General features: G+C 35.9%; 1 protein-coding gene across 2 annotated transcripts in view; it reads right to left on the reverse strand.

Annotated features, from left to right (window-relative positions):
- Positions 1–208: 208 nt before the first annotated feature.
- Wdr36 (WD repeat domain 36) overlaps positions 209–26,885 on the reverse strand; it is a 30,202-nt gene continuing 3,525 nt past the window's right edge. The window contains exons 3-23 of one of the 2 annotated variants that reach the window (XM_027400687.2): positions 26,549–26,649; positions 25,774–25,891; positions 24,124–24,256; positions 22,333–22,387; positions 20,774–20,906; positions 20,372–20,547; positions 19,942–20,062; positions 19,360–19,425; positions 18,482–18,568; positions 17,069–17,214; positions 14,662–14,776; positions 13,955–14,120; positions 13,635–13,743; positions 10,844–10,923; positions 6,746–6,853; positions 5,186–5,283; positions 4,658–4,797; positions 3,009–3,128; positions 2,763–2,844; positions 1,356–1,543; positions 209–383 (exon numbers count right to left, since the gene is read on the reverse strand). In XM_027400687.2, coding sequence (XP_027256488.1) covers positions 234–383; positions 1,356–1,543; positions 2,763–2,844; positions 3,009–3,128; positions 4,658–4,797; positions 5,186–5,283; positions 6,746–6,853; positions 10,844–10,923; positions 13,635–13,743; positions 13,955–14,120; positions 14,662–14,776; positions 17,069–17,214; positions 18,482–18,568; positions 19,360–19,425; positions 19,942–20,062; positions 20,372–20,547; positions 20,774–20,906; positions 22,333–22,387; positions 24,124–24,256; positions 25,774–25,891; positions 26,549–26,649 — 2,492 coding nt within the window. In that variant the 3' untranslated portion in view covers positions 209–233. Of the gene's footprint in view, positions 384–1,355; positions 1,544–2,762; positions 2,845–3,008; positions 3,129–4,657; positions 4,804–5,185; positions 5,284–6,745; positions 6,854–10,843; positions 10,924–13,634; positions 13,744–13,954; positions 14,121–14,661; positions 14,777–17,068; positions 17,215–18,481; positions 18,569–19,359; positions 19,426–19,941; positions 20,063–20,371; positions 20,548–20,773; positions 20,907–22,332; positions 22,388–24,123; positions 24,257–25,773; positions 25,892–26,548; positions 26,650–26,885 lie in introns of both variants that reach the window. The other variant, XM_027400686.2, reaches the window with a different exon arrangement.

Genomic DNA, 26,885 nt, shown 5'->3' on the forward strand with positions numbered 1-26,885 from the left:
ACATGTTTCATCAAAAGCCACCCAGAAAAGAAACACTCATTTTTCCAATATAATAAAAGCATTTTTAGAACCATATTATAGATTTGTTTTACCTGACATTATTATATGTAACATACTGAAAAAATTCAAGCTGGTAACAAGCCGGTCCAGCAGCGCCAGCACTCCCTCCCACACTGACCTGGGAACGAAGACAAGTTAAACAGCCCACTTTACACACAGCTGAAGTTTATTTTTTACAACAGAGCACTTTTGATATAATTTAAAACACACATGCTTTGATTGAAGAGTGACTGTAAGTGAGTCCAGTCTTCTTCTACCTGTGATGACAACTTTACCAGTTCTTCTAACAACACCGGCTCTGAAGGAAGCATTTTGAGGTGTAACTGAAAAGAAAAGTATGATGGTTATGTTGGACGTTTTATTTAAGAATACTAAAATTTTGATTTTTTTTTTAAACCAAGGAACCTAAGAAAATAGTATTGAAATATTTCTTTCTTAAATAGTGGTTTATTATTCTCTGATTTCCTGCTGTTCCATCAAACTATTTTTTACATCAAACTTTTTTATATGCCATGAGCTCTCTTAACAGAAGTGAGGAAACTTCATTCTTCCATACATAGCACAAATGCCAGTTATCAGACTGCTTTCACTTCCCCTTCCTCTACACCCCAAGGATGTCATGTACTTTACTTTCTAAAGGCTTATGTAAATTTGTTTGTAGGGAATAACATTTGATAAACACAGGAAAGCCTATAGAGACAATCTGGAATTTCTTAAAAAAAAAAACAAAAAACAAAAAACCCTATTTGGTACTACCTAAACATTCAGCTTTTAAATAAATTTAAAATACTTGCACCTTGAGCACATTACACCACCACAGTGGACCCACAAAGCACATCTCTATTTCGTTCATCCAAAAAGCAAGTTGTGCCAAATTACTTGAAACTGATGGAAGTGAATATTTTGATTGCAGCAGCAGACAAAAATGAACAAATAAAAGAACCGGGAGTTTCCCTTATGATCACAGAAAACTTAAAATAAAAATGTAACTACTTAAAAGAGGCTAAGTTTAAGCACAAGTAACAAACAAATGACAAGAGGGACAAAGTAAAAATTATGCCACCAATTACGCCACCGAGTAATAACAAAAATAAAGACTACAAAGCACACAGTCCAGTTACTCCAGGACGGTACACATTGGCTCAGACAGATGTGGTTCAGCTATACTTAGCCTGGATGCAGAGCATACCAATCTTTGCAGAATACTGTTTAATAATATTAAAGAAGGAAGGAAATATTAAAGAAGAATATTGTTAATAATGCAAAGGAAGGAACTTATCTTACACCTCACTCACCTTCAAAAACAAGGCAAGGTATGCCTGGGCTAACTCAAAATCACGCTTTCTGTTCAACATCATCCCGATCATTTTCAAAAAGCCCTGCATGACTTTTACTGACCCACCATCATCAGGAGACAGGTTTCGCAGCTCTGTTTCAATTCCTGATGGGCCTAATTCTTTCAGAAGGTTAAGAGCAGCTTCATCTGCATTATTGTAAAAAGAATATAGTTATTCCTTACAATTACTTAGTTTAAGAAGCTACAATCTTACTTCATACCCCAAGCAATATATATGTAAATGGCATCAGAATTCCTTTTGGTGCATAATTTTTTCACATTATGGCACAATGAACCCAAGGTCAATGAAACAATAAAAATTTCAATAGCAGTAAGTCTTTAAAGTTTTGCACTGCTAGGAATTTAACCTTTTTTTCTGCTCTTAAAAAAAAAAATCCTAATGCCTCATAGGGGATACTTCATTAATTATAAATCAATTAGAACAAAAAAAATGCAACATGAAGTCGTCAAAGAAATACTGCACTATTAATAGTGATTACCACCACGAATAGAATGAGGTGGGGGAATTACCTTTTCTTTCTGTCACTTGGTTGTTACAAAACATCAACAAAACAGAAAGGCATAAGGGGAAGACTCCAGCCCCTGTTCCATCAACACGCTCCACTAGACATCAGTACTACTATTCACTTTACATTCCATGAAAACATAATAAACACACTTAACACAACCAACTCTATCAGTCCCTTGCTATTTCAGTGGCAATGGCTATGGTTTTAACTTTTGAATCATGAAAAAAATCAATGTCGTTTTCTGTTCTGTATTATATCTTAAACAACTGTATTTAGTCTTCATTCCTCAATAAACAAGAAGTCATTAGAACCATTCTCTGACTTTTGCCCATGTGGAATCATGTGAACTGGTATGAAACCCAAGCACTTTGACCATAAAACAGGATGATGAGTCAAATTTCTCAGGAGAGTGACAATTTTTAAAAATTGCTTATATTTACTACTAGCTACTAGCAACCTAAAAAATTTAAATAAGACTAAATTAAGTTTAAATTTTCTTTTTCTTTTAAAATTGCACATAAAATTACCTAAATGTATGATAGTAAATGTAAAACTACCTTAAAAACCCTGTGTTTGCACCTGTCAGTAAGTTATCCATCATCTCCAAACAATCTGAAATTCCATCCAGGAGGTTGGAAGAAGTCTTAGTAGATTTACTATCATCTGAATTTAGTACTACCCAGTCAGTGAAATCAAAAAGCTAAAGTTGGTGTGGATTAGAGTTAAATTTTCAATATCTTTAGTTTTTATCTCTATGAACTCTGTTCAATTTTTCTTTCAGATAAACTAAATCAAAAATGAAGAAACTTGTTGAACTATTTTATAATTTAACTTACACTGATTATTCAGCAATCCTTCTTCAAGTTTCAGGTAGAAATTTGATTTTTGAGCCAAAATCCCAAGGTTTACCACCTTAGACTTAAATAAAAACAAAATTACACATTACTTAAAGAACGTAAATATTTCTCAAAACATAGCTTATATCTTAAAATGATCATTAATTTACTCTGTTTGTGACACTGGGAGCTACACAAAGTGACAGACAGACACCCCATAAACTTCAAGTCTTGATTGGCTCCTACCTGCTGGGGGTCCCCATTCTGCTCAGGTACAGCAAACCTGGGTACAAGCCCAGGAACCGTTGGGATGAAAAACGGTGCTGACTGGGGTACTTTGGGTGGTTCTTTTGGTTTGTTCTTTTTCTGATTAAGAGAGAATGAGGAGAAAAAAGACCAGTAAGTACTTATCCTATTAACAGTTTTTAATGTCTCTGAACAAATGAAATTAAAACAAACATCAGGAATAAAACCTCTCCACACTAGAATGTTAAAATAAAATCCATTGGAACAATGTCATAGCTATCCTTCACCCAGGCTTCCCAATGTAGAAAAGCAAACACAAAAGCAGCTCTGAGACAAGGTTTATCATCACAAGATTGTTATACTCAGTATCTCTTCACAAACAAAATGGAAACAACCTACCAAAACAACTTCAGTATCTCTTAACAAAACAAAATAGAAACAACCTAACCAAACAGCTTCAGTATCTCTTAACAAACAAAATGGAAACAACTTAACAAAACGGCTTGGTGCCAGAAGAAAATTCAGAACCAGAACCAGAAGTGTAGACTCCCCCATTGGAAATAATCTGCTAAGATTTTGAAGAAGTATGACCTTCTTCTGTTTTGTTGTTATTTTGTTTTGTTTTTTGAGACAGGGTTTCTCTGTAGCCCTGGCTGTCCTAGAATGAGTTCTATAGACCAGGCTGGCTTCCAACTCACAGAGATCTGCCTGCCTCTGTCTCCAAATGCTGAGATTAAAGGTTCTCACCACCACCACCCAGAGACCTTAATTCTTTTATTCTTTTGGAATTTTAACTTTCGTTTAGTACTTTTAAAAAGAAAATACTATCGCCAACTTATAAAATTGTTTCATATCAGTAAAATTTCATTGGAATTTCTACTGAACAAATTTCTGTTTTATGCAAAATTTTATAATTATGAGCATGTATGTGTTGGGGCTTGTACACTTGAGTACAGTGACTACGGAGGGCAGAAGAGGATGCCAGATATGCTGAAGCTGGAGTAACAGGTGGTTTTGATTCACCCAGCGTGAGTGCTGAGGACTGAACTCAGGTCCTCTGTAAAGCAGTACCTGCTCTTGACCATGGAGGCATCTCTGCAGATGGAAAATCATTTCTTACAATTGCACTGTCCTCAGGAATAAACTGGCTGGTTCACTTTGTTTTCACTACTACACTATCAGCATACAATCCCTCAGCCCTACCTCATGAACTCACTTGCTGACTCTGATACAGAAAGCTCTGAAAGTCTATAGAAGCAGAAAGAATACGGAACCATAAAAGGTTGTGTCTTAATAATAATAACAATAATAAAAACCCTAGTATACTTTTCTTAAACATAGCAGTAAGACATACACATTTAGATAGCAACTTCTCTTCCTTTGGTTTTGAAAGTAAGAAATATAACTTATTAGACCATATATTAAAATAGCCTGGGTCTAAAACATCTATAAGTTACAGACTGCTTCTGCTACATCCAAAAACCTGCAGTGCATATACAGTGGACAGAGAAGAGACCTCTGTGATAGCATCCCATCAAACACCATTCAATTAAATAGCAGTGTCTTGACTATTGTTCCCCTCATACCCTCAAAGTAGGAAATGCTCATGGAGTACAGGCTGGGTGGCAGTATCAAGAGTACCATGTTACCTTGATAACATCAAGATTCAGAAGATTTTTCCAGCGTGACTCTGGGAGAAGTGATAGAGTCACCAGTTGCTCACTCAACTGTTCTGGCGACTCATACTCTATCATTTCATCACTTGGCTCAATCTGTTCTTCCAACACTTCTGTACCTTAAAACACACATTCAGTAAGACAAATGAAGGCAAAAGCTCTATCTTACATTTCATTCCACATTCATTTGTATTTTACAGTTTCAATCAATACAGCTTTGTAAACTCGTTTCACATATTTCCTTTGCTTACTTCCCCTTTTCCTTATTTCCTATTAATTATAATTCCCATCAGTAGACGTCAAGCACTTTTACATTGGCATAATATTTTATATCTAAAATATTTATCATCAGTTATAGATTTCTATAAATTAAAGTCATTCAACATATTTTAAGTCAGCTAAAAAGATTTGATTGACTGCGTTAAATTTTGATTATTTTGCAGCAATAACCTAACAGATGTATAATATACCTAAAAAATTATTTTGTTATTTTGTGATTACCTTGGGTTTGACAAGTCCCAGGAAGCATCACTACTGAAGGGACATAATCTGGAGGAAGTGGTCGTAAGGAGACAACTGAATAGAGGGAAATATTCGACCTGAATAAGGAAAAAGCAAATATTTAATCTTCAGAGAAACTATAATACCTGGTAATGATCTGTATATTGAATTTGGCCAGAGACTACAATAATTAACTAGCTAATATCTCAAAGAGAGACTATTAATATGAAAATGTTATCATAAAAAAGCTGTATAAAAACAATGGAACCGGGCAGTGGTGGTGCATGCTTGTAATCCCAGCACTCAGGAGGCAGAGGCAGGTGGATCTCTTGTGAGTTCAAGGCCACCCTGGTTTACGAAGTTAGTTCCAAAACAGCCAGAGCCATACAGGGAAACCCTGTCTCAAAAAACAAAAAGAAAAAAAGAAAAAACCCAAACAACAAAAACAAACATAAAACAAAACAAAATAAAATAAAAAACCATTAATGGGGGCTGCAGGTAGTTAAGAGTACTGGCTGCTCTTCAAGAGGACTGATCAATTCCAGGACCAATGTGGTTGTTTTACAACTGTCTATAACTCACACCAAGCCATGGTGGCACATGTTTTAAAATTTCAATGCTTGGGAAGCAGAGGCCGGCAGATCTCTGTGGGTTCAAGGCCAGCCTGGTCTACAGAGCAAGTTCCAGGATAACCAGGGCTACATAGAGAAAAAAACAGGGCTACATGTCTCAAAAAAAACAAACACCCTTCCCCCCCCCCCACCCCCCTGACACAAAAAAACCTATACCAAAGTAGGGGCAGATTTCCCTATGCCTATGATATGAATTTCAATGAAAAACAAAAGTTGGGAACTCAGGTCCCAAGCTGTATTAACAGCTGTACTCTATGGAGAAGTACCACATTCCTACATAGGTCACTAATTCCAGATGACACTACAGTTTGCTTTTTAAGATGGCCAAAATGATAAATTAAATTTACCCTTTTCCCCTTAGAATTGTAACATATTTTATAATTAGAATTAGAAAAGACTAATATGGTAGAATATCCCTGTAGTCACAACACTCAACAAACTTAGGACCAGCATGCAGTAAACACACAAGTGTCAGGACAGCTAAAAGAACTGGGTGTGTATATATAGACTCAGGAAAGGAAGCTTTTCTAGATCCATGCAACTAGAATGCATCTTAGGAAGCATTCTGATTACATATGTGCCTTACTTTATACAAAGCATACTACAGTTCAGAAGTGATTAGCAAAGGTCACACAGTTATAGAGGTCAAGTCCTAACGGGAACTTCCTTCCTAATCTTTGAAATTCACTTAGTCTGTTAGCAAATAAAAGACAAATAGACAAAAATTATGCAATGTAGAATAGGAACTTGAACAGCTGTCTAAATTATCAAGCATCAGTCATATACTCATGGTAGATTAATTAGGCTATGTGACAGTTCCGATGTATAAAAACAAACTAAATGTCAATTTTAACAACCACTGATCTTGACCATTGTCATTTTCCTCCTCCCCATCCCCAAAATAAAAGATGTATATGAAAGAACTCACCACAGGTAAATTCCAAGGTGGTCCACATGGGAAGTTGCTAGAAAGTCTCCAGTGGGGGACATAGTAATATTGAGAGGAGCTGAGTCTAACAAAAAGCAGTCGATAAGGCTACAAAAAGAAATTTAGGTACTTAAGCTCTACTTGTAGAGGTATATTATTTTTTTAAGTATTTTTTTATTAAAAGAACAAGCAACAAAAGTTGGGGGGAAAGTATTTTTTTTTTAACAAATTATAGCCAGAAAGTTATCATTAGCCACTGCTTTATCAACTAAGCTCCTATGTGAAGACAATTAACTTAATGAGAAAGAACCAAAACATTACAGACTGATTAACTGGAGAAAGATTCAACAGTAAGGAGAATACAAGAAGAAATGTCATTTTTCTTACCCCAATTTTGGTACACATATTGAGAACAATTTTAAAGACATTACACATTGAAAGAAGAGTAGGGAGGGACCACTATGTAAAGTCTCCAATACAACCTGCACATTTTAATAGTGAGCCATTTAAAGCTTTTGAGGAGATTCTATTTCATAAAGAAATTTACCATCAGAATTCAGAATATATTTGAACAATAAGAATAATGGGACTACAGTAGTAATCATTTAGAAATAAAAATCTCAATAGGATGGTTAGTGGCAGAAGGAAGGAAGCACAAGCAGCCAGGGGGCAAGAGAATGCCTAGACCACAGACCCCTAGACCATAGACCCCTCAGCCTGGTAGGAGGAGGAAGAAGACCTTCGGGAAGAATAGACTAGTTTTTGTTGTTGTTTTTAAAGATTTGCTCATTTTACTTATGTGTATGACTGCTTTGCAGGTATGCATGTATTTGTACCATGTGTGTGTCTGCTGGATCCACTGGAATTGAGGTTATGGATGGCTGTGAGCGATAATGTGTGCAGAAAATCTAACCCCAGTCTTCTGCAAGAGCAATAAGTACTCCTAACTGCTAGCCACCTCTCCAATCCCAGAGTAGACTGGTTTTTTAAATTATTAAAAAAAAAAAAATCATATGTCAAAGACAATGCATTTTTCATGGGAACATGTAACAAATGTCTGAAGTTCAGGCTCTATGCTCATACAAGTGATTAGAGATAATATCACTTAAGTCATCTGCTCCTGTATTTTGTTCTTACAAGTACCCTGATGTAAGCATTTGAGTGGAATGACTAGTCTAATCTTTACAACCCTGTGAGACACAATCATGTTTACCTATAGATCAGAAAACCAAGTCTCAGTGAGATTTCAAAACTTGTTTAAGATAGAAAGCAACTGACTTAGATTTATGCCCAAGCAGACTGCACTTTTAACCACATGATTACTAGTAAAATCATTAACTGTACACAAGCAGCATATGGAACACACCGTAAGCAGCGCAAATGTCCATGACAGCTCTTCAGCTAAGACATTAAGTGACAACCCAAAATGAGAGAAAACAAACAACTACAACTAGGAATTTTGGAAACTAACAAATGCCAAAGTGTTTGTGTTCAAGATAATCAATGTTGGCCAATTCTCTATTGTAAGAAAAGAGAAGCAATAAGCAGCCTGGCTTCTGCTTAAGCCTGGATGGGAAACTCACAAGAAACACTTGTGTTTAGGGGACTTAAGACAAGGAAGCAGAACACTCAACCACTTAAAATTCAGTGATGATTAAATGTCAAATTATTTATCTTAATTTACATAATCTAAACAACACAGAGCAGACAATATTATCCCAGTATATAAAACACAACATTTCCTCATTTTGATACTTTTCCTTTGTCTTGATGCATAGCAAAGGTTTAAATATGTATGGTAAAATGTCCTACCATGTTTGAATCCATCTGTTCACAGAATTAACTGCTTAAGCAAACTTGTTCTATTTGAGAATTCAATTTTGTCAATTTCATTGTGCAACTTCATTTCTACAGCTGTGGTGTGTGGGTAGACTGGCCTTTCACTATGTAAAAACACCAAATTGAGGAAGGCAGTTTACACATATACAGCATATTTTCCACTGTCACCTGGCTCATAAAACTTCAACATGCAAGCTTAATTCCAGACCCAAGTCTCCTGATAATCCTAGAAAATGAGGAGTCGTGGGAATGTTGTTATTTTTCATGATGTACATTAGGAACAGTCCCATTCAGAGTGCTCTAATTTTTTAACACCAGAGCTGTGATGAAAATGTTTAATAAAGGAAGGTTTCTGTTCTGGTATGCTTTTAAAAGGGGGAATCTAAACAAATTACAGCTTCCTAAGGTTCAACAATAAGACACTAACACTTCTCTATTACCTACAATGGTTCATTCTTAGAAAGCAAGACATAGCCTGAACAAAGCTGGTATAGGTCTTCCTCCTGTGCTTATTGTTTTGCTCAGTTATTTACAGTACTTGGGCAAATGACTGAATCTCTTTAAACCTCCTTTCCTAACCTGTCCAACAGACATAATAATAATAATAACAACAACAACAACAACACCATGTTTATTAGGACACTAATAAAGTAGACATGTAAGAAGTATCCAACAACAGTGTAAATGGTAGCTTGATGTTTGATATTGCCTTTCAGGTTATTTGTTTCACACCAAATTGTAGTCAAAGAATTGTTTTTTTCTTTAATAAAAATATACCTTTGTTGAATTGGTGATTTCACTTTCTTCTAACAACTCAATGTCTTGTTTCTCGCTTTTGTATTAACATTAAATAGTGCTCATCTAAAACATACATATGTTTTAAAAAAAGTTGAAAACTTACCAGATTTAAATCTACTCAACAAATTACTGAAATAAAAAGTTCAGCAAAAAGGCTACTGCTGAATCAAGACTTCAAGGCTTTAAATGCTACTTTCAGATCCTAGTTTTCCATTCCAAAGATAAACTTCCTACCAAAGAAGTCACCATTCTTATTTTAATTCCAATTCTATGATACCCATTTATGGAAAACTGCAACAGGCCAGGAGGTAATAGATTACCAATATTTCTAAGTATCTTCAAACTTCTGTTCTTATTTTCAAGCTAAAGCTAAAGGAACTCCAATTTGCTTCACTCTATATTAAGTGAACAAGTGACACACCTGTGGACAAAAGTCCCTAGTGATTATGGCTGGACTCACTCTAAATCAGATGCAATATGATGGAAGGTGGGTGTGCTTTCTGCCTATAGCAAAGTTACAGGGAAATGAGAAATATGGGTTTTTCCTTCCTAAAGGTCAAACTGCTTGCACATTGAAGTTAACCAATTCCTGAGAATGTGCTGGATAAGCAGTTTCACTTATGAACAGATTTTTTACTCTGCCACATTACAAAGAGAGAAAAACAATACCTAGGAAAGCTATGTCTTTTTACCCTTTAATTAAATTCTGTATGAACAACAGCAAAAATCCACCCCCCTATCTGCTCCTTGAAGAGGGTAAGGCCTCTCTTAGGAAGTCTATTTTAAAGTCTGTCCCATCATCTTGTTGAGGCAGGATCAAGTCACCCCCATACCTCCCACACCCCTATGTCGAGGCTGAGCAAAATATCTCTCCATATAGAATGGGCTCCACTAAGTCAGTTTATGCATTAGCGTTAGATCTTGGACCCACTGCCCGTGGCCTCATATATTGTCCCAGCCGTACCACTGTCACCTATATTAAGGGAGTCTAGTTCTGTCTAAAGCAGGTTCCCCATTTGTCAGACCTGAGTCAGTGATCTCTCACTAGCTCAGGTCAGCTGATTCTGTGGGTTTCCCCATCATGATCTTGACTCCTTTGTTTATATTATAGCTCCTTCTTCACTTCGATTGTATCCGGAAGCTTGGCCCAATGTTTAGTTGTGGATTTCTACATCTGCTTCCATCTTTTCCTGAAGAGGGTCTAGTTTCTCTGGGGTTTTAGATTGTCAGCAGGGTATCTTTTGCTTTATGCACAGACCACTTCTGTATCTCTAGCTTGCAGGAATGAGTAAGAGATAGGAATTTACCTTGCTAATTATTTTGTCATGCTACTGCCTGAAACTTAAGACATCAACAACACTAAAAATAAGACAGTGCCAACTACACAGCAATAAACAGGCAAAAGTCACATGTTCAGACAATGACTGAGAAATCATCTCAGGGACTTAAAAATGAACTCACCACCCAGATGGAAGGTCCCAAGTCCTAATAGAGCAATCCATTGCAGCACTTATCAACCAACGGCCATCAGGACTGAATGTCTTTAAAACAAAACAAATAAAATACGTAATATTAGTATGCATATAGATAGATATATGTATATACATGAACAACTTAAAGCATACAAAACTTAAAAATCTTAGGCTTCATGAAATGACAAATGTGACTGTGCAAAATGCAGACTTCTAGTTTATATAAATAAAAATGTATTTTCTATATATCACTACTCTGGACCTTACATAAGTATTAGGTTTTTAAGTGAAATCACAACAGGTCCATGAAATTAACATTGTGCCAATACTTACAGCATTATTTATTTACCTACAGAATTAATAAACTGTGACCGAACATTATTATTAAAAGTAAAGTTTTAAAAATATTCAAATATTCTGAGACTATGTGGTTAAAGATATTCTGTAAAGATTTATAAATAAAACAAAGCTGTTTCTTTGAAAACTAGTGTACTCAACTCTAGGAATTTATCTAAATCATTATGATTCTAAATATAGAGAATGAAAATTCTGTTAAAGAATGTTAATAAAGAAATTCTTTTACTTTTAGCTTAAACAAACAAACAACCCTACTCTTTTCCCTTAAGGAAACTTTTATTTTCAAGAATCAAAAAAGTAATGGATTCCTGATGCTACTTTAAGTATCTGTTTCTAGCCAGAAAAGCATGGAAACTGCCTGCTGCTGGTGATGGTGGTGGTGGTGGTGGTGGTGGTGATGATGGTGCATGCCTTTAATCCCAGAATTTGGGACGTGGAGCCAGGCAGGTCTCTGTGAGTTCAAGGCCAGCCTGCTGGTTTACAGAGTGAGTTCCACAACAGGCTTCAAAGATACAAGCTACAGAGAAACTGTCTCAAAAAACCAAAAAAAAGGTTGGCCAAGAGCTCTTCTTCCAGGTAGTGTTGAGAGTCTTAGCTTAGAAGTGAAAAGACTCCAAAAGAAAAACTGTAAGGTTACAACAGTAGATCACCCAAAAATTTATGTACATCACAGGGATTATTTCTTATTAGCAAGTGTTACTGGAGTAAACCCACTGCTAATTTATTCATCAGGCTCCAGTAAAGATTACTAGGGAGGGGTGGTGCAGACAGTACAGGGTGGGACAAACTGGCTCTCAGAGATAGGCTTGTGTTACAGAAGGTAACACGAGTAATTAGAAGTAAACACCTGAGTAGGAGAAATTACAGACACAAATGGGGAAGTAAAAGCTACAAAGGGAAAAACTGGGAAAAGCAAGCTGACAATGACAGATGTTTTTTAAAATGCTACTTCATCATAACATCCCATCCCCACCCTGGTTCCTCCAGATACCGTCAAAAACAAAATCTGCTGAAGGCTAATTTTGCCATTCTCAAGTTGCAAAATATAATTAATTCCCTGAACCGATTTCTCCCACTTTTAAAGGAAAGGGTAAAGGATTGTCATTCTGACTTCTGCTTACAAGTGACATGGCTGCTAACTACTAGCTTATTACTTTTTTATTTTTTCTCTTTTCAAATAAGCAGAGAATCTGCAATTTGTATAAGTGATACCATATACTCAGTATAGTCCTCAACTCATAATTTTAAAAGTGTTTAGTTTATTTAAATAAAGTATACTTTAAAATCTGGCTATGTTTTAACAATATCACACAATTCCACTAAGAAACATAATGCAAACTTCATCACATTTTATTGAAATCTTTTGGGGTTTAGTTATATAAATTCTAAAGTATATGATGGGTGAACCCACAGAGACAGCTGACCTAAGCTCGTGGGAGCTCACAGACTGGACCGATAGCTAGGGAGCCTGCCTGGTACTGACTGCATGTGTGTAACAGTTGTGTAGCTTGGTCTGTTTATGGGCCCCCTACCAGTGGGATCAGGACCTGGCACTTGAGCTGGCTTTTGGAAACCTGTTCCCCATGCTGGGTTACCTTGCTAGCCTTGACACAGGGGAAGAAGCTTGGTCTTGTCTCAACTTTATTTGCCATGCTTTGTTGACACTAAGGGAGACCTGCCCCTTTCTGAGCAGAGACAGAGGAGTGGATGGGGAGGGGAGTTTGATAGGAACAGGGAGACAGAACCCTGGGGGAGAGGAGGGAGAACTGTGGTTGGTATATAAAATAAATGAAAAATTTAATTAATAGAAAAAAATTTTAAAAAATTCTAGAGTAACACTATTAGAACCAATCTGTTGTTTCAGACTATGATAAATTCATTAAAAGTAGAAAAAAGGAAAAAAATTCTCTCAGCTTATTTTTAAAACCAAATGAAAAATTATACACTCACAATCAGTGGAACATTCACTCGACAAAGTATATCTGACTTTATTTAAAGACAAAAAAAAACCCTCTGGCATTTATATTTCAATATGATGGAATCAACCTCCCAAACAACCTCCCAAAGTTTTCTTAAAAATCTCTTTAAAAATTAGCCTGAAGCGGGGTGTTGGTGGCGCACGCCTTTAATCCTAGCACTCAGGAGGCAGAGGCAGGCGGATCTCTGTGAGGTCGAGGCCAGACTGGTCTCCAGAGCGAGTGCCAGGATAGGCTCCAAAGCTACACAGAGAAACCCGGTCTCGAAAAACAAAAACAAAACAAAACAAAACAAAAAAATTAGCCTGAAAATTACCATTCCTTCTGAAAACCTTCTTAGGATGAGAATGAGGAGATTAAAAATAACAGACTCAATTACTTGAACATCTTTATCCTGAAGAGAAGGAGAAATGAGTGAGGTTATTTAAAAAGCTGTTTTGTTTTTACCATGTCATTTATTTGGCCTTGGTGTCCAGAAAACTCTCTGACAATCTTCCTAGTTTCTATATCTAGGACAGTGATGGAGAAGTCATCCAAAGCAAGCCCCAGAATGCCACTGGCAAGACAAATGCACAAGTATTAATAAGCAAAGAAAAAACATGTGAACCTGAATTCTGATAATTAAAATGTATCTTTGAGGAAATTAAACTATATGGAGTTATTTACTAAAATGCTCTTGATTTCTTCCCACTTGGTAACTTGCTTTACTTACAAATTTTCACTAAAAACAACAAAAAGCAAATCTTCGTTTATAAGAAGAAGTTTACCTGTCCCTATGTAGCAGCATCATATTTGGAGATGAATCAAGGCTCAAAGAATGGATTAAAACCTTGCTTTTAAAGTTCCAGAATTTGAGTAATCGCTCACTACCAGCTGTAACAGTTAGCTGGTTTAATCCGTCCACCGCAACACCTCTAACAGAACCTGCATGAGCTTTTACATGTTGAAAGGGAAGAGAAATCAGGATTGGCAATATCTGAACAACATACCAAGAGTGACTCTTTTAATACCTAGTCTCATAAGTGATAAAACCTAAAATCTTGAAGTTAAACTGAATTACAAAGAATAAAAATTCTTAATTATTAGACTGTTCAGACAAAAACAGTTGATTCCATGAAAGATAATTTAATAAATTAGTTAAAATTTTGTCTAAAGCAAAGAAGAAAAATAATACATAGCTACTTTCCCCCTAATACAGTCATGACTTTCTTCCCTTTAAATATTTTAATAAGGTGGGTTTTTTGGTTTTGTTCTTGGAGACAGGGCTTCTGTATAGCCCTGGCTGTCTTGGAACTCCCACTGTAGATTAGGCTGGCCTTGAACTCAGAGATCTAACTGCCTCTGGATTAGAGGTGTGTGCCACCACCGCCCAGTTTCAATATGGTGGTTATGGTGTATATAACAGTACTGCCACACAGAGTTGTAGAAACCCATATAAACCTTATTTCAAAAGAGGGGGAAAAAAATTCAATACCTTTATCATCTCCAAAACTTCCTCGATGTATACCAGACTGCATGTTATACACATCTACAGTTCCTGAGGAGAGGCCAATTACTGCAAAGTTTCCACAGGAAGTTATATCTACTGCCTTTAGGCAAAAGAAAAAGAGGGATGATTTCTATTAATTCTGTTTTAAATAAGTGTGAAGAAAGTATCTAAGGCAACAAAATAGAACTAGTTAACTAAAATTTACAAACTTAGGAGAATTTTTTATAGTTATTTCAAAGTTGATATAAAGCTAAAAACATAATAGTTAAATACCTATTAAAAACCAAAATATTTTAATTATGATACATTAGTAGAAAATATATAACATTCACTATGCAGTTTATATAAAATAAATGTATCTCAATACTTTAAGTATCAATATGTGTCAACAAGCTGCTTTTTTTCTACATCAAAAATACAAGACTATCTCCTGTTTGGGTTCATGGCCAGAAGAATCACTGCATACCAATTCGTAAATTAGATGCTATTCACCCAAGAGACACACACAAATAAATAAATGCATAGCTTCTAGGACTCAAGTAGAAAATATTTAATTGAAGTTTACTATGCTGGCAACATAAAACTTACACATCATTATTCAAGATATACTTGAATAATGAGTAAGAATGTTGAGTGTATATTTCTCAAAACAACGGCTTACAAAAAAGGAAACAAAACATTATTTAAAAACATTTTATCTTTCAAAATGGAACACTTAGTCTTACCTAGTTTTGAGTAGCTCATATTTATGTAGTATTATAGTGTATGCCCTCAGAAAGTAAGGCATTACTTACAAGTAATAAAATAAAGGTCCCTATGGGCCCTAATTATATTTTTCAGAACTTGCATTTATTTAAAGTATTTGCCAGTTAGAAAACCTACTTCTAGTAATTTCCTTTCTAATGAATTCACTCAAATATATTATCTAAGACAAAATAAGCAAAGCAAAACTAAAGCACAAAGGCTACCTGAGAGACAAACTTCAGAGCAGGCTTTCTAACAGCTACTCTTGCTTATTCTGTACTGGTTATTGGCTTTGCTCCAGGTAGCTGAGTTGTCGGACAAATGATTCAGCACCACTTAAGATCCCATGATATAGCTGTCTACCAACCACAGAGACACACACATTACACTATGAGTGATCACTGTAGCCTGTAAATTACAACTGTACATTTCAAAATAAACTGTCTTGGGTTTAAATCCCAGCTTGATCACTTAAGTACCAGCTAATACTAGAGATTGTTGTGAGGATAAATGAAACAGTGCATGCTACTCAGAGAAGCTGGGATGAAATAAGTGTTCATAAAATGTTAGCTGTAATCATCTCTACTACTTACATGAAAACTGTTACTCAAAATTATGCTGGTAGACTTCCTAAAGAAGCTCAAGATTTCTGAGGCTTAACCTGGGTGGTGGTGGTGTACACCTTTAATCCCAGGACTCAGGAGGCAGAGGCAGGCGGATCTCTGTGAATTCAAGGCCAGCCTGGTCTACAAAGCTACACAGAGAAACCCTGTCTCAAAAAACAAAACAAAACAAGACAAAAGATCTCTGAGGTTTAGAAATCCATAAAAAAATGATTAAGATCTGTGTTTCAGATAAGAAAATACTGCATACATACTTGTAAAGAAATTTGCACAAAATAGGGTGAAACACTGAATTATACTTCAATAAGCATTTTCAAAAGCCAAGATATCCACTTAAAATCATTAGAATGAACAAGTTCATCAAGACACAAATGCAAACATAAATTACTTGATACATTAGTAATCAGTACAATTTATAAGCAATTCCACTTATAATAGCAAAAAAAAAAAAAGAAATCCAAATTATCTTTATTATTTTTCTGTAAAATTCATAGAACCAAAAGAGCCAAGCTAGTCTTGTGACAAGAATACACTGGAAGAATCACATTTTACAGAGCAACCGTAAGACAGGGTAGTAGCTGCTAAAATAGACACATACAGTCAGGCAGCAGTGGTGTATACCTTTTAATCCCAGCACCTGAAAGTCAGAGACAGGTGGATCTCTGTGAATCTGAGGCCAGCCAGGTCTACAGAGTGAGTTCCAAGACAGCCAAGGGCTACACAGAGAAACTTGTCTCAAAAAGCAAGCAAACAAACAAAACTCCAAAAGGAACTGACACATACAAATAGCCTAAGACCACATAAAAAGATGCTCAACACCACAAGCCCACAGGAAATGCAAATCAAAACATAGGGTGACAGTACTTCACACCCAATCACAAATTTAAGAAAACTAAACAAATTAAAAAACTTGATACTGTTAAGGCATTATCTCTAACTCATAAGTAGTATTAGTAAACTTTAAACAAAATTACCTAAGGGTGCTGCGTTAAGGAGAAGACACCATAATAAACAAAGTCACTTACTGTTGCAATGATGTCATCTGTCTTTAATTCTTTTGGCTTGAGAAAATAAGCACCTATTGTAGATCTTTGGTAATTCCAGGTTGAGCAAGATAGCTTACCTTGGTGGCAAGCAATGATACCATCCCAATCACTTTGACGAGCTTCCTCTTAAACACAGTAAAACCATAAATCAAAATGCTTGTCTTTCCATTCATTCACCTATGAGCTAGGCATCTTATATTCCACATGCACATATGGTACCAAGGACACACTAATAAAACAAGCAGGTTACCTCTAATAATAATCAACTTTCCAATCTGATAGATTATAAACAGACAAAAATTATGTATTCTGTTTGACATGCAACATAAAATGGCTAAATGAAGCTAATATATTTTGCAACAGATTATTGAGAAAAAATGTATAATAATAACATATGATGGAATGACAGTGTTTACTAAGGGGACTCAAGAAGAGTTTACTGAGATTTTATGATAAAAATAGTAGCTCATCAAGAATGGTAATAAAACAGAAATTTAGCAGGCTAGTGGTAGTGGTGAGGAAAGTTAAGAGTACAGGCTGCCCTTCTAGAGGACCCAGGTTCAATTCTTAGCACCCACACTGTGGCTCACAAGCATCTGTAATTCTAGTTCTAGGAATCCAAGACTTTTTTTTCTGGCCTGTATGGGCACCAAGCACATATGTGGTACGTATTATATATAGATGTAGGTACAATACCTATACACATTAAAAAATGAATTAAAATTTTTAAACAAAAAAAAGTAAGTAAGAAAAATTGAGTCGAGCAAGTAGGTGAAGTATTTTCTTGGAAGACGTGGGAGAAGAAAAACTACTAGTCAAAATACAAAAGATCTTGAAAGTCATGTTTAGAAGATAATATTCTACTGAAGAGCCATTAAATGGTTCTAAGAATGATTGAGATTTATGTTTAGAAAGGCAAAACAGACAGGAAAGTGGTCAAAGCAAAACATCGAGTGATCCCATTGTTGCTGTAATCTGGAAATAACCTTAAAAATTGACAAGTCTACTAAGCTATTTCTTGGTAGTTTCCAATTACTGATTATCTATGTGCCTCCTCCTTACAAAGAAGCTCTGCCCTAATGCCACAGTATTCCAAGTCAGGGACTTTAGACAAGAACTATGCCCTCATGTGTTGCTGTCTCAATGAGCTTTCATTAGCAGGCGTATGATACAGTAAAGAGAACTATAAAACAAAATGTTACTAATGGCTGTTACAGGAAAAGGGTATTAACACAAAACAAATTCCTGTTCAAGGTAACCTTTTCAGTGTTCACACAAGATCAGCATGCATTTGAGGCCACTTTCTAAACTTTTAATATACAGAAGCATTTATCAAAATCGAGGATATAAACATAAAACAAAGGAGACATTACAAAGTATGAAACTACTCACCAGCAGCAAACTTTGTGATAGGCGGAAGCCTTACTGACATGGTGTTCTGAAGTCCTTTACGTTTAACTATCTTTTTATTTATTAATCCTGGAGTTGGGTGTAAGGGATAATAGTAAAGTTCCTTAATGAAAAAGTATGGTAAGGAAAAGTTTTTCATTGTTATAATAAATGTACAGAACAAAATATTCCCAATTAAGTTAGAGGCAAAGCAAAGAGGTTATTACCACTACCTTTAAATAATGTTTGAAGTTAATTAAATCATGAAAATAAGTTGTATGAAATAACAGAAAAATAAAAACACTATTACTTTTCAAGGATACTATAGTCATAGTCAGATAAGTCAAAAGAATCAAATACTGCAAGTCAGACGTTCAATGGGATGTTTCAGAACCAATATAAAGGCCACCCAGTAGCAGCAATCAAATAAAAATGTAGGTTAAAAAATGCTGCATGACTAGAAAAAAAAAAAAAAACCTGTAAAATACCATTGAGTAACATCATAAGTGTAGTGGCACATGAGAACTCAAAACCTCTGAAAATCATACATACAAAGTATGAAAAGATTACAAAGTATTTGAAAAGTATACAAAGTGAGAAGAGCTGGGAAGGGATCACCTCTCTCCAGTTCCATTCCAGGAGGAGTTACTTTAGAGATGTGAATATGAATACATGGATATACAAGGGTATAAATGGTGTTTAAATATATATTTAAGTATAATAGTTTAAATAATGCTTCCTTCATAGACTTTTCAAAATGCTATCCAAGAGAAGAAATGAATTAATGGAACTTCTTCAGTTCTCACAGAATCTTGAACTGATTTTTTCTTTTTCTTTTTTTTGTAACCATCAGCTTGTTTTCTATCTTGCAAATGACTTACCATGCCCCAAGCTCTTGTTGAATTTTTCATGAACTGTAGAAAATGACTGTAGAGTTCCATCTTGACCTATTAATATAAACAGAAAGCCCCAGTCAGATTTCATACAGAACATGTCTGTTAGGACATGCGGTTGTATGAGAATTCTGAGTGCTTGCAAGAAAACAAAGTCTTGTGATCTCAGTTTCTTCAAAACACAAGAGTTGCTCTTGGAATGTGTTTTCGTGTTCCTCCCAGGTTTAGGGGACAGGAATGAGTTTACTTCAGCTGTTGTTATTCATAAGCCACATTGTCTTGTCCTTATGGTTGAACACCTTACTTATGTGGTTTTTAGCCCTCAGATTATAAATTGTCGGATGCTCTGAATGAAGTTGGCTATTGCATGAGACATTAGTCTACCCCCATTTTTAGGCCTTGCTCTCACAGGTTCGCGCCACCAACTAGAGCAATAAGCGCATGCCAATCACAGATGTTAGAAAGCTAAGTTCTAGGCAAAGCTACACTTTGTAAATACCAAATCAATTGAATACTGAGTTTCTACCTCTTAATGTTTATTCAAAATAAGGTTAAAAAGCAGAAGCTCACTTGCACTTAAAATCTGCTGTCCATTTTGTCCATAATATCTGATCTTGGTTAGAGAAGCACTATGTCCCATTCTGAATCTCAACAGCCGTCCTTCACCTGTAGGGCCATCAAATATCCATATCTACAAAGAAATATAATGGTAAATTGCTTCAACCATGTACCATCCACAAGTAGTTCAGTCATCTTCTCAACACATTAACCAACACTAGGCAGTGCTTGCACTGCCATTGTCCCATTGAAGGGTTTCAGGAAAAATAAGCTGCAATTCTTACCCACTTCGACACAGTCATGCACCCTGCTGTGTTTTTGCTTCATCTATACCAATCTTGTCCTACACTCCTTTAGTCATAGGTTCAAGGATGGTATATTAAAACAAACTTATAATAACCCCAAGCCACTTGTGTTTAGAAGAGGAGAATAATCGTAATACCCTAAGAGCATTGTCAGCGCCATTTGTAACAAGCAGAGGTTCTCTATGCAGAAATGTCAGCCCAGCTATTGCTGTGGAATGTGCATTTCTCATTTGATTGATTAATTTTTTGTCTTCCAGATCCCAGAGTCCAATATGGCCACACGGGCTGCCAGCTGCCATTACTGGATGACCATCTGTTAATAAAATAAAAACATTAACAAAACATTCCCCCAAGACAATAATTCTCTCAATGTATAAATTTAATTAATCTACTCACATTTCTATGCTTTCTTCTACCTTAGCATTATATTAATACTTATTAGGTTAAACTACAAGAAAACATGTTTTAAAAAGACCTTTACCTTTCTAGTGATGAATTTTAAGTATTCTTAACTCTTATGATTAAGTAAGTTAAGTTACCTGTGCGAAATGAAATGGAAGTAATGGGTCCCCAGTCCTGACGGAACTTCATTAATGTTTCATCAAACTTAATGTTGTGAATGACAACCTGACCAGACATAAGACCAATGGCAACAACATCCACAGCAGGTGCCTGAAAATTAAATGACTCAGCCTGTTATTTTCTTAAATAACTTCTTGATGATATACACTATTATGTTCTATCAAACGAAATGCTAAAGTAATAAGAAAAAAATCCACTAATATTATCATTTTGGCATTATCAGTTATTAGCATCCAGGTATTTAACAATGTGTTTTCCAAATTACTTCCCAGCTTCAATTCTGCTAGTCACAGTGTCCTTCCAACTCTTAAACCAATGCTGACTGGTAAGAAAATAGTCATACAGAAAAGGAGACTGCATGTGAATTCACTACAATTTCTAACTAGAAGAAATGGGGGACAACAGCCAAATCTTAAAATCATGAAAAGGATTGCCACAAACATGGAAACATAACTGACCTACTTAAACAGGAAGTAAATAATTGCTTATTAAGATAGGAAAAACCTAGAAGATATTCTAATATTTATAATTAAACTGTTCCAGAATTAATAGTGAATAATTATAATGGTCTTTGGTCTAACAGAGAAGGCTTCCCTTACAAGTTCCTGTTTTAATACAAATGAATATCCAGTATCATGCAATGAGTCAGGCTATACATTTCATCAACAGGCTGTTAAGTGCCTACTACATGTCAGACTCTGGAAGCTAAGGATAACAAAACAAAACAGGATCCTTGTCCTCCAGCTACTTAATCATCTGAGAACTAGAGTCCTCAGGGTATACCATCAAAAACAAAACAAAGTCAATGGTGGAATGCAAATAAACTGAGCTGGTGTGGGCAGTGCATAGTAAGAAAAATAAGGCTACCCCAGTAGATAAACCAGATATTCTGCAGATGTACACCATGTATACACTTCACTGATAAACGTGAAAACAAAAAGCAGCTGCTTATGAAAGATTCTACCATCTAATAAACACCAGTTATTTCAAATACCAAAGTTCAGTCCTGATGAATTTCTCTATATGCTCTATAGTCTCCTTTCCATGATAGTTATTTCATTTCTGTTCCATATAAGGTACTAACTGGCATGCATATGAGTGAAATCACTAGGAAATGCCAAGTACAAACAATTACACAAACTTTATAACAAAGCCAGTTTTTCTTATTTTCAGTTAAATTTCTAGAACACTTTCCTCAATTTCCTTGGGTTAACAGTTTAAAGAGGCCAGGTGGAGTGGGGTAGGAGGTGGCGTACACCTTTAATCCTGGAACTCAGGAGGCAGAGGAAGGCAGATCTCTGTGAGTTCGAGGCCAGCCTGGTCTACAAAGAGAGTTCCAGGACAGCCAGGGCTACACAGAGAAACCCTATCTTGAAAATCAAACAAAACAAAACAAAAACAATTTAAAGAGAAATCAAGGTATGAATTTTTATTTAAGTCTGAAAACACAGTCACTCTAGTAGAGTAAGCATGACTACTACAAGCCTTGTTTTTCTCTAATAAAAAAAATACTAACCTGCTGAAGGGCTGTTACTCCAACTTTCCACCCTGGAAATGTATACAGAAGTTTACTACAAGAAAAAAAGAGATAAAACTTACTTTTTAAAAAAATCAAAATCAACTCTGTATTTAAGAAAAGTAACAGATGTTTTTGTCTTTATATCAAGGAATACTACAGTCTCTTTTTTAAAGGATTCATTTATTTTTCTTTTATGTATATGGGCATTTCTGTCTGCATGTTATAGCTGTGTACCACATGTTTGCAGTGCCCTCAGAGTTCAGAAGAGGGTGTTGTATCCTCTGGAATTGGAGTTACAGACTGCTGTTAATTGCCACATAGGTGCTGGGAACTGAACTCAGGTCCTCTGGAAAAGCATCCAGTGCTCTTAAGCCATGGGCCATCCCTCTGGCACCCAGGTGCTGTTTATTGTAAATTCTGGCTTCAGCACTTACTATTCTTAGAACATACATTAGTTTACTTAATATTTAAGATCTAATCACATAAAATAATGCTATCAGTATTCACCATATTCCAGAAAACAAAACAGAAGTGAAATAATTAAGCTAAGGTAACATAACTAGGAAGTAAAGGAGTCCAGATGATTTTAGACCTCAAGCTGCTAATTGCCAGTTCTTAAGAAAAATAACAGATGAGAAAAATCCACTTTAGAGTACAATAACAAAAATATAGGTAGATTTCATATTTTATTACAATTTAATTATTTCTAGAAACATCACCACTGATGGGGGTAGTATTTGTACACTACATGAATTAATTGGGTAATTCTGATGCTGTCCTGGGTTTCAGAATCAAATCATCAATGAAATAAAGTCACGAAACAAAGGTATCAAAAACAAAACAATCACCAAAGTATTAAATCATAAATTCAATTATGCAAATGTGCATAGTTTAGATTACTCAATAATTATGCAATGGATAAAGTACAGCAAACAGCAAGAAATGTAAAGGAGAAAACTAAAAATTAACTTTACAGATAGAAGCAGATCATGGTCAATGCCCCTGAACCTAGCGTAGAGTAGGCAGTGAAAAGGTATTAAGTTGAACCGAATACTGACTGAAAACTAAAGAAATAGGATTAATATCAAACTTTCCCCTTGCAAACATATAAAGACTTCAGAAAGGACAACTGGGGAGGACTCAAATATTTTGTGTATGTGTGAGTGCCCACATGTATGTATGCACACCACATGCATGCTTGGTACCTGAGGAAGAGGGTGTCACATCCCCAGGAATTGTAGTTACAGGCAGTTGTGAGGAACCTGATGTGGGTGCTGGGAACCAAACCCAGGTCCTCTGCAAGAGCAGAAAATGTTCTTAACTATTGAGCCATCTCTCCAGTCCCTTGTTTGCTTTTTAAAATACTACATAAAGAAGGTTGAGCTGTCTTCCCTTCTCTTTGGATAAGCAATCAAATAACAGGTAAATATGTATTTAAAATCATTTTGGCATTCTTCCATCTCTACTAACAGTAGATAGTAGATTGGTAGTGATTAAAGTAATTTCTATTTAAAAAGCATTTTTACTAGTCACTGCCCAATTGCTTTATGGAAACTTTCACTATAACAATATGGATTCTTCTCCATTATTGAGCCATTAGTAAATACTGTTCAATGGGCATTTTTGACACTACCCATCACGTTCCAGGACAATAAGCTAGCTTTCACATGTGAAGTCAGGGGCAATATTTCAAAGGTAGTATAAGGGAAACAATTACAAAAATGTAATCTTTGAGGAGGCAGTAGATAAAGTGAGAATTACCTAAGGCATTTAAAATTAAGTACTTACTTGGATTTTACATTCCACAACTGCAGGCTTCCCTGTTCACTGCCCAGTAGGATTTTATTTAAGTAGGTGCTTGGATGTAAAATCGTCGAAATTTGAAAAACTGACTTATCGAAAGTCAACTGAAGGTATTCTTCTACAAGAGTAAAAGTTATCAACAGCATGATTATTGTTTATGAAATAATTTTTATATTTTTCATATACTCAATCTACTACAGATTATGAGTAACCACACTACCCCCACCCAAACCCCACACTGGCACAATGGTGAAGGATAAAGGGAAAAGTGTACAAACATTAGGGAGTGCTACTTTAAGATGTCCTTTTGTGTAGCAGCAGTTTTACTAAAGTCACTATAAATAGCTCCATGAAGAAACTATTTCATTGTGCTGTTGTAACAACACAAGATCTGGAAATTAGCTTCAAGGAACCACATCTGAGACCTTATGAATTCCTGTCTTCACAGGAAGTACTTTCTCTTGCTTGAGCAAAAAGAAAACAAAGGGTTACTAATTTCAATGAGGAAATTGGATACCTCCCACAAAGACAACATCTAAATATTATTTACCAAAAGTAAACATACTCACTGTCCAATAGGTCACCAAGAGGAACAGAAACAAAAAAATGTGAACAGGTAACTCAAAAGAGCCAATTCAGGACAAACTCACAGTACCTTATTAAGGAAAGCTAGGATATCCTGATGGTAAACTCCTCACCTTTGAAAATTACACAAGCTCTTACACAGTGCTACTACAAAGGAATATCAGCTAAATGGCACTGACTCACATCCTTTGAAAAGGGGTGAGTATTTTCTTTCAGGTTACAACCATAACCTCCTTTACTTAAAGGTGAAAATTTTACCCAAGAATGACTCATGTGTCAATGTGATTCCAAATTCATTTCACAGAGAAAACCACATCATAATACATCACTAACCTTGGAGAACTATAATGGAGAATGTTAGCTGAAATGAGCACATGTTAACATATTAAAAGTAGTGCAGTCTTAAGTAAAATTGCTTAGTTAGAACCTTTTTCCATATGTGCTAAACAACTCTCAGTGTTTAATTGTAAACATGAGAAAATTCTGGTATAGAGCTTACTATGGTGATATATTATTTATGATTTATTAAAGCTTGCCTGATGATTCAGAAAGCAAAGCCAGCCACAAGCCATAGAAGACAGGCATACATCTTTAATCCTAGGACTCAGGATCAAGAGGTAGACACGGATCTCTCTGAGTTCAAGGTCAACCAGGGACACATGAGATTGAATCAGTCTAAAAGAGTAACAGAGCTCACATCTTTAATCCCAGCACTAGAAGGGTATAAAAAATAGGAGCAGGGTCTTCAGTAGTCAGTATTGAGCATTTATTCTCCAGTCACATTGAGGATAGGAAGACATTCAATCTCAGGATTCTCCAGACACACTGAGGAGAGGTAGCAGGATCAGTCCAATCAGCCTGAGGTAGGTAAGTAGTGGTAAGAGCTAGTGGCCAGCTTCTTGGCTTTTCTGAACTTCAGCTTAAAAGTTTGAACTCCAATATCAGTCCCTGGGTCTTTAATTTTTCATTGTACAGCTTATGGTTTTCAAAGACTTTTAACTATATACATAAGTATATATAATATCCTGATGTAGAGAAATAAAATCTTACCTTCTGAATATACGTGCCAAATAATAAGAATGCTGTCCGTATCCACAGAGATAACGTGATCCCCAAAGGGTTGCAAGAGATGGATTTCTGCCTTATGGCCCTTAAAAGTATGTACTATCTATAATGCCAAAGTTTAAAAGAGATTCATATTACTCAGTTCATCATGTATTATCCAGAAAGCATGTTAACAATGAAAATGTTCATGCTAAGAAATGTAGTCCAGCTTTGACTATCTGAGATTAAATGATGAAAGAATAAGGGACCAGGCCTGTTCAGCTGCTCACTCAGCCAATTCAATAAAAAGGAAGGAAGTATGGAGTAGAAAGACATCAGAAATGAGAGCTAGAGAGTTCAGCCTCTCTGCTGCAGTTTGAGAAGTGGTGTGCACACACAAGTCCCACTCCCAGTGTTACCAGAGCAACACCCATGCATCCTAGAAAAAGGTATGCTATGGAAGACTGTCCTTCACAGACTCCACCATAGTGACCAGCAGATGAGATTTCTGGTTTGACAGACAAACACTCTATAGCAGCTACTCCTTCCATAACTAAATTCCTTTCTCCTCCAGTGTTCCAGTCCCTACCAGGATCCAATAATTCTACTCTCTGCATTGGTCTTTTGGCCCAGCAGGTGGTCAGTTTCCCCACAGCTGATAGCCCCCATGTTTCCCTGACTCTAATTTGTTCCCCTAACCTTGAACATACAGTGAATAGTTCTTTCATTAAAGTAGAGAGATCCTATCTTGAACAACAAACAAACACAAACCAAAACAAACCTCTTTACTACGGGCAAATGCAGAGAAAACTTTCCCATACGCAGCAAAGACTAGCCTCCCATCAGCTGCCATGCAACAGATATCCTGTGGAACGGAGTTGCCTAGGGAAACAGAAAAGAAATGTGAGCTGTTAAAGACTCTGGAGTGACTGGAAATCTTAAATATACATAAAATAGTTTTCATGACTGTAATTCAAATATGTACTTAAATAAAAATGAGAATCAGGATATAAATTTTTTACTTCAATATCATAAATATGTGTGGCATGCAGACATAACAGAATTCTAAGGAAAGAAAAATCTGTTTGAGAAGTTGAAAAAAGCAGCACTTATAGAAA

The sequence above is a fragment of the Cricetulus griseus genome, chromosome 2, assembly GCF_003668045.3.
Source record: "Cricetulus griseus strain 17A/GY chromosome 2, alternate assembly CriGri-PICRH-1.0, whole genome shotgun sequence".
Classification (NCBI taxonomy): Eukaryota; Metazoa; Chordata; class Mammalia; order Rodentia; family Cricetidae; genus Cricetulus; species Cricetulus griseus.